Consider the following 9144-nt stretch of genomic DNA (forward strand, 5'->3'; position numbering starts at 1 on the left):
AAGCTTAACAAGCATTATGACAGAAACACCAAATAAGCCTCTCTCATAAATTTAAGTATTAATTTACAGATAAGACATTTACCCAAACCAGCCAATCTAGACGAGAGTGTGACTGGAGAGGCGGAGCGAACTGGAGCCACAGATGGAGGCAGACTGGATGGAGGAGTTGCACTGATTCTGGGACTGACCACCGCTGGTGATCCTGGTCCCAGGTCAATCAGGTTGTCTTCTGTAGCCTCATTCAAAACCTGTGGATTTACAACACCATTTCACAGATACAATGTGGTTACTGACACCTTCATGTTTATATAGGACTATTTTCATATATAATCGTTTTAATATATATTAATATTAAACATTATCAAACTGGTTTACATTCTTAACAAGTTATTTTTTACCGGCCTGCAGTTAGTTCTAAAAGTTGAGGCAAATGGTTGGGATGTACAGTAGCACATACATTGCTTTCACCAGTTTCACCAACTTTTTTAGGAGATTAAAGCCTCGTTTCAGCAATTAGTTTAAGTGAAAACTCAGAGTATGCTAACCCTAAAATGAGAGAAATTCTGGGTTTATCGTTTCAAAATGGCAGATTTGTCAAACTCTAGACAGCAGGTTAAGTCAAGCCTGTTCTGAAAGAGAGGAAACTTTACCTCTTTCAGGCTCTTTTCAAATGGTTGGGATGTACAGTAGCACAAACACTGCTTTCACCAGTTTCACCAACTCTTTTAGGAGATCAAGGCCCTGTTTCAGCAAGAAGGTTAAGTGAAAACAGAGTATGCTAACCCTAAAATGAGAAAAATTCTGGGTTTTCCATTCCAAAATGGCAGGTTTGTCAAACTCTAGAAAGCAGGGTAAGTCATGTCGGCTTCTAAAAAAGAGGCAGCTTTTTTTTTTTTTTTTTTGAGGTTTTAGCCTCTAAGTTTATGTTGGTCTCCTCCCCTTTTTTAAAGAGGAAGCAGTATTTCTCACCTTAGCCTTAGTCATTCATTGTCTACATTATCACACATAGAACAAGGTTACGATAATGGCTTGTCCTTTTTTGGGAACATTACAATGAGATTCAATACCATAGTTTTACGTTTTAGCTTTGATATAAATGCAAAAATTAATTAATAAGTTTAAAGTCACTGACCTTCAACAGGGACATGTTCTGTAAATAGATTAATTGGGGTTAATACTCGTCCTAAAAACTATTTTTTAGTACTGCTTACATTCTTAATGTCATATCAACCTCTACCACTGATCAATAAAAAAGGCAGACACACAAGTGCACTTTTAAATATTTTTATCTAAAACTGATCAACGAGTGTAAAAGTGAGAACCTTAAATTAAACATTTCCACTGAACATTTAGCATTGTTTTTAACTTAGGATGATCAATTTGTTAACTTTTTATACTATATCATGGTTCATATTCTTATTGTTTTATTGCAATTTTTATTGTCGTGCTGTTCTGTTTGCCTTGTATTGTTAGCATTAGCCTTGTAGCGCTTTTAGTTTAAGCGCATCACAAATAAAATGTATTATTATAATTAAAACATTAAGCTAAGGTTAAATGCATACTTGTTTTGTCAAATTTGTTGTAGAAACTATGCAGTAGCCTATTTTATTTTTATTTTTAGTCAATTAATGCAATTACACCTAAAATAACTTTTACACCTAAAACAACTAAAATAACAGCCAATTCCCCACTTTTTCAAGTGAAAAGTTTATAAAGTCACACATTACATTACTCATTTTTTTATTATACTTAAATATTTACTTAAACTTTAGCAGCTATGTTTTCCCACGCTAACTGTCTCTGTTCTGCCAATGCAGTGGGGTTGCTTATATGATCACATTATCTATAACTTTGCATGAGCACATCAAGTTCAGCTAGAGAAAAAAAATGCTCTCTTTTTACAGATGTTGCCATGGTGACTCATAATATTTGCGCTCCATTGATAATGCTTTTTTGTAGTCGCGGTGTGCTCACTTAACTCTGAAGTAGTCTACTCAGACTTCATTGACCTAACTCAGATCAGCTGTTCTGAACCCAAAAACTAAAACGGTAAGTCAACTTAGAGCTCAAGTTTAAACTCTGAGTTGGTTGAACCTCCTTACTGAAACAAGCCCCAAATCTGCAACTAAGAATTAATGAAAAGGTTGAAGTGACAACCAGGAATGCTTATTGTAACCCTGGGTGTGTTGGGCAAGAGTGATGGTATTATTGCTTAGTGTGTGTGGATGTTTATGTCCTTCTTTTGAAACATGCTGTTAGGTTTCTGCCCCCCTCACTGTTAGATAATAAAGTAAGATGCCATAATTTACATTATGTGATAAATAGCACTATATTTTGCTACTTGATACCACGAGAAAATTCAACATTTCAAGCCAGAAATGCATTACCATTAAAATGCATGTAGTCTTTTTAATGTTGCTGAAATAAATATAGATTAGTTTTGTGGAATATTATACTTCTATTTTAGCATAATTTAAAATGTTAGTTATTTATGAGACATCAAAGCTGAATTTCTAGCAATCATTTATTCAGCCATCAGTGCTACATGATCCATTAGAGATCCTGATTTCCCGAAGAACTCAGTTTTAAATTGTTTTCAGATACATTTAAACATTACTGTAATAATATAAAAGTCTTTTATGTCAATGTAAAGTGTTCATAAACGTAATGCTTCCTGGCTGAATAAAAGTATTCATTTGCTTCAAAAAACATGACTACACACATTTGAACGGTAGTGTATTTCTTTCATGCATTCCTTGAACCTACTAAAATAGCAAAAAATTATTGTACTGTCTTAAGCATTGTCCATTACATAAAAAGCATTCCTAAATCCCCATGAAGACTACATTGTTTAAAACATCAGGTAGAGGAACTAATAATAGGGCATGTAGATGGACATTTAAATGGATGGGAAAGCAAGCGACGATCACAGACTGTGGGACAAGCGTTCTACATGCTAATGGAGGATTACAGTCAAAACATGCCACATCCAACACAAAAACACGATACCAGCCAATAATGACATTCTTCACCATCTGAATGTCAAATTAATAATGAGATTTGATGATTTTTATACTTGCCTCCCTCAGCTAGCAATAACAAAAATAAAAATAAGAAAAACAAAAATCACAAAACAGACCAAAACCACACAATAAATAACACCAACATGCAGTCATATCTTTTTCTGTTGAGAACCACACACCATGGAAGTGGTTGCATCACAACCCAAAATGTTCCAAACATTCTCAGAGCACAAAGCAAGCAATGAGGGGAAGAGGAATTACATGAGTGACTCTGAGCTTTGCTGTTGGCATGAACCTTTTACCTTACACGTTTGGTAAAAAAAGAAAAATAAATAAAACACACACATTGATGACGAAGTGATGCCAACACACAGATTAAAATGATTAATATAAACCTTAACGAAGACACAACCCACCCCATTGTTTACGCCTTGGGCAGTTCGGCCGGAACGGAACCTCTCATATCTAAAAACAGAAAAGCGAGCAATCAGAATCAATAGAGATAATTAAAAGGGACATTTAATGCTATTAAACAGAGTGTAATATAAATCTCAGGAATTCTAAAATGTGTATCTGAAGTTTAAAGAATAATAATAAATAAAAATTATATATGTTATATACACACAGTATATATGCTATTTATTAACCCATCATCCAACACATACTTTGTGCGCAGATACATAAAGTTTTGACTTGTACATAATTTAGTAGCACATAGCATTTTACAATATAGGGACGATTAAGAAACAACATCACATTAGAACAGCTTCAGATGGCTTCAAATGACTTTAAAAATAATAATAATAATTGTTTTTTAAATTAGATTTTATATACATTATCTTACAGTTTATAAACCTCTCCTCCACATCTCACCCAGTTCTTCTGTTAAAGGTTTCCATTGGTCATCAAACACATTCTGATATTACTTTTTCCGTCCCACTGATTTTCTTGACTGTCCTTAACCAGCCCTTTAGTACCGGTGGCCTACTCTGGAGCCATTTAAAGTTCTTCTTTTACGTCAATAAACATTGTTCATAGGAGATGACTTATTTTTTCACTTTTTATTAAGTCTGTTTTAACTCCTAAGAAAACTACTAAAGCCCTTCTGGTAAACTGACTTTAAAAGATTTTAATAAAAAGTTTAAGATTTTTGTCCAGAAAGGAACTATAAAGCAAAAAATATATATTTTTTTAACCTTGTAAGACCTGAGCTTTTGAACATTTGGAGAAAAAAACTAATTTTCTGGAACTGACATATTTATTAAACCACCTAGCAAACAAACAAATGTTTGTCATGTACATTTCATGATATTTATTTTGTTTGTAACTTTTTGCTCCCAACAAGTTAATTTTATTGAGAAAAAATGTATTGTTCCCTTGACATTTTCACAACAAAGTATATTTCAGGCAGTATTTCACTTAGTTATTATCAGTTACCTTTTATCAAATCATATATAACAGGTTTTTAAACAAAGTATTGATCAGCTTGATATTATATAGGTCTTAGAAACTCGAGTATCAAATATATGTGCGGCTCTATACGATTAAATAACTTTTTTTTTCTCACAATTGTTTCAAAATATGGACAACAAAAACCATAAAGTCCAAAAAGATCTATATAAACCATTTAATGGATATGAATTCATGACTTTATGACCTTTTGGGATCTTTGGACCTTCTGAGAAAGGACCAAAACCTCCTACATTTCATTGTTGCAAATGTTGCAAAATCAAAAAGAAAAGATAAAGCTATTGTGTTTAATCACACCTCTCATATCGCAGGAAGATGTTGTTGAGGTCATCGTTGACATGCAGGAGCTCCTCTGTGACTTCCTCATTGGAAACGCGTGAGATGAGCTCAACTATCCTCTGCTGCATAGCTCTGCACGTCCTGTTCAGCTCCTTTCAACAAAACAGGCAAAATGTAGAACACAAATAGTCAACATACTCCCTCTAGTGGCCTTCTGCAGCTCTTTCAAGATACTACCAATGTTATATGTATATAAATATATAATTAAAAAATGAAATCTGATTGAGAAACCTGCAAAAGCTCATGATCGGAAGGATCCTCTTGACCAGGAACCATCTCTGTCAACATCTCTGACATCACCTTAGTGTTCCCACGTACGATGTCCAGCTCACTGCGCAGCTTGCAAATCTAAGTAATGATATGATATTATTTAATATGTAACCTATGAAAACAACATGGGTGTTGCAAAATGTCTTTTCATTTATTGTTTAAATATGTGAGAATGACCTCACAAAACAATATAGAAACAATGCCTGTTTATTTTTTTCTTTCAAAACATACCTGGGCAGTATGACGGTATATATTGTTTATTATATATATTTTATTATTATTATTATTATTTTTTTTCCCCATGTACACCATGAAATGTAAATGAATAGGCATGGCCAACTCACATAAAGCATGCTTGGGGTTGAGACGCTCCATGGGAAACTGGCAGTGTTGCCAAGTCGGCAATTGCTTATATTTTATATTTTTGAAGGAAAAAGTTTGATATTTTCCTAAACTGTATACATATTTATTTATTATTTTTAAGTTTTCATTTTCTGTTACTTATATATATTAGATATACTTATAGATATATAGATATACTTACTTATAGATATATTTACTTTAAATATATATTACTTAGAATATCTGTGAGAAGATGTCACCTTATTTATAATCATAAGGTCTGTCCACAAAAAAACTCAGTGGAATTTGTTGTTCGTCTAAAGCCGTATTTTGTTTGCTATATTTACAAGGTCATTTTCTTAAATATTCAAGCTTATTTATTATATAAAGCCCTTTTGTACATTTTCTGAAATAACTACCTTTATAAAAAACTATATCATAAAAAAATCGTTACCGTGAAATAAAATTTTGGACATACCTCCCAGCCCTACTTCTCAAACAGCACAAAGGACTGTTCATTAAATTGACAATTATTTGATAATGATAATTTTGGCATTACATTTGGCTGAACCATACATCATGTATATTGTCACTATGCAATAATTTTAGTATTATTGTGATCTACAGTGATGGCCGAAATTAATCCTATAATACAAGAGAACTTATAATTTCACAATTTTGAAGTCACTGCTTGATCCTTTTTGAAGTTAACCCAACCTATCCTGACTTGCATACAATCTGAAGCACAAAATAAACAACCTTTACATTTTTTTAAAATTAACTTTCATATACAGTATATTGGAGTTGTTGGCATTGATCTAGGATCTTGATTACCTGACAAACAAATTATGTTTTTGTTTTTTTTTCCTTTTTTAATCGGACCCTATTTAACTGGCTGCTTAACTTTCCATTATTTCATTGACATTGCAAAAAGGTGACTGAAACAGTAGGTTATCCAGATGAAGGCCAAAGAGATTATTCTATATTTCTGTATATAAGAGAAACTGAGAGCCATCTCTGCAAATGAACTTTCTAAATAAACCTTTGCTGAAAGGCATGTTGTGTGGACTAGGCATGGGACAATAACCACTTTTAAGGTATACCAGTTTGGAAAAGTCAAGGTTTTAAAACTGCCAAAGAGTTCTGTAATACCGTTCCTAAAGTATGTGTAAGATTTTTTTTGTTATTTTTTTATTTTTTATTTTTTTAGAACAACAGTATCTTCAGCAGAAAAAATATCCAAAGATGCTGTTTTAAATTGTAAAGACAGTGTTTTTGAAACAAATGAAGACAGCAGAAGTCAATAATTTATTTGAATTATTTAGCCTGATGCGTTTACTGCTCTAAAATACTATAAATCTTCCAAAAAATTGTGTTCAAATGGGAAAAAAGTTTTTGTTTTTTACTCAGACATTTAAAAAGAATATATTTTAGACCAGTAATTACAATACCGTGATACCATAATATTATTATCCAAGGTTATCATACCGTCAGAATCTTATACCGGCCTATACCTAGTGTGGACAGAAAAGTGCTCTAGAGTTCACTTTGGTGATTTAAAGCAGGTTTATGTGTTTGGCTTCAATAGAAAACATTTATCATCAAACTAGTGAGACTGAACCCAAAGTGTATAAGAGGGAAATGGTTTGGCGTTGTTATCATCAGCAGGAGTTTGGTCTCATACAGATTCATGACAGAATAAATGCAAATGTTTACCAGAAGCTCTTTCCCCAAACTGTTTCCATTGCCCAATCATCCAGCAACTTTCATGCAGGACAAAGAGCCAATAACACAGTACAAAAGGTAAAGCAGTCAATTGAAGCTGAATACAATTAGTCCAGACTAGGGATGCTCAGTTCGGTTAATTTTGCCAACCGACAACCGCCACTCATTAATCGGTTACTAACGGTTAACCGGTCAGATTACTATTAATTTTATATTAAACAAATTGACGTGCCTATTTTGTGTCTGACACATTAAATATTGCATAAAATACTGATTTATTTTATATGCTAGCATATTAATAACAGAACATAACAACAGAGCATTTTCACACACAGAAGAACAGAATAAACTAAATAAAATGAATAAAATAAATAGGACTGCCCTAAATTATTTTCCACTTAAATAATTAATTTATATTGCAAATCGAAAACACTGACTGATTCTTTTTAATAACCGGCATAGACTGTTTTTTTCCAATCATATTTTTTTCTTCCGTCAAATAAAAATAGCTGACTTCCTCTAATCGCTTGCTCCACGGAAAATATGCATTTATTTAATGCCCCACTTGTATTATTATAATTACAAAACCTTTTACATTTTTAATAGAAATTATTATTTCAAAGATTATGTCTTGATGGTTACCTTTCTCTTCATCACGGTTCAAGTGCGCGCTGCATGATGAAAAGACAACAACGCGCGCATATGTTGACTTTTTGTAAACAGTTTTGTTGTTTAAATATGATATTGCATTAATGTGCATACATGCTTAATAAGCTGTAAAATAAAAGGTAAAGCCTATTTGTTGCGTTTATTACGCAGATCCAGGTCAACATCAGCGATTTTTTTGGCATCAGCACGTCTGTTTCAGGCAATATTCTTCTTCCATTTTGCTTCTTTGGCAAATGTTTCTGTAGCCACGGGTTATACGTTATCGTCCCGCAAGTTAAGTATGTCTTGCAGTTGAACAAGTGGCCGACCACAGCTAACGTGCTTTTCCATTCCAATAATGTGTAGCGCACCTCACTGCCTTTATGTTGACAAGGAAAAAAGAAGAGAAGAAGCGCGGTCCTCTTATGAAACGACTGAATCAGCTGGGTATCGATTGTGCAAAAGTGTTGCTGTATATGTTGATAAAATTGTAATTTTTAATAATATTATGAAATTCAAGATTTATACATTCATACAGCTCTGGATAACTTAAAACAGCGATTAGACCTTCAGAGCGGTGTAAATGCGTCCTGAAGTAAAGCGAAACGGCTATAAACTCCAGCAAGACAGAGTGATTATATGCAGAGCCATATACCTTTATCTATAAATAAAGTATAACTATAGAAACTGTGTTCATCTTAACTGAAAGCTTCATCTTGTTTGCTGGCCTCACGCATCGCGCACCTGTCAGTCAGTCAGCACGTAACCCCAAAGGATTAAACAATAGCGCACAGCACTATACGGTTACAGAAAAGTTTGCGCTGTTATATTTCACTTACCTTTTAATACGTTTTGATGCGATTATAATCCGCTATTAAAAACAACAACAACAATAACTGATGTTTTGAATGGGTAATGTAGCCGTGGCGGGATGGACTTTGGTCCCCGCCATGGAAGAATGAATGTATAGCGGAAACCAAGCTCTTTAAAAGTTCTCTATAGTTGTCTTGACAATCTAAACTGCTGCTCTGGGATGAGCCTCGTGCAAAAGATGCCCCTCTTAACGCAAAGGCGCATTCAATCGGCCCCTTATGCAGTCAAACTAAAAACATATAAAATAATATTTTTAAACGTTTAACTGATAGCATTAATCGGTTACAAACGCACCCTTTCGGTTAACGGTTAATCGATTATTTTAAGCATCCCTAGTCCAGACTTCTGAATTAAACAAAAATCTCTAGAAAAAAGTAATGGATAAAAAGCAAGACAGTGTAAACTGTGAAACAGACTGAAAAAGTAATGGATTTAGACCACTAGAGCAGAACGA

At 33.5% G+C, this 9144-nt stretch overlaps 1 protein-coding gene across 10 annotated transcripts in view; it reads right to left on the reverse strand.

The window, feature by feature from the left end:
• The window catches only part of tom1l2b (target of myb1 like 2 membrane trafficking protein b), a 30457-nt gene that overhangs the window by 14641 nt on the left and 6672 nt on the right, over positions 1-9144 (reverse strand). For 4 of the 10 annotated variants that reach the window (XR_012387629.1, XR_012387630.1, XR_012387627.1 and 1 more), the window contains exons 7-10: positions 5064-5180; positions 4791-4924; positions 3433-3488; positions 83-248 (exon numbers count right to left, since the gene is read on the reverse strand). Coding sequence is in view for 5 of the 10 variants with exons in the window: in XM_073917699.1 (XP_073773800.1) it covers positions 83-248; positions 3440-3488; positions 4791-4924; positions 5064-5180 (466 nt within the window). In the remaining 5 variants the exon portion in view is untranslated. 10 annotated transcript variants of the gene reach the window in all.

Source organism: Danio rerio, chromosome 12 (genome assembly GCF_049306965.1).
Source record: "Danio rerio strain Tuebingen ecotype United States chromosome 12, GRCz12tu, whole genome shotgun sequence".
Classification (NCBI taxonomy): Eukaryota; Metazoa; Chordata; class Actinopteri; order Cypriniformes; family Danionidae; genus Danio; species Danio rerio.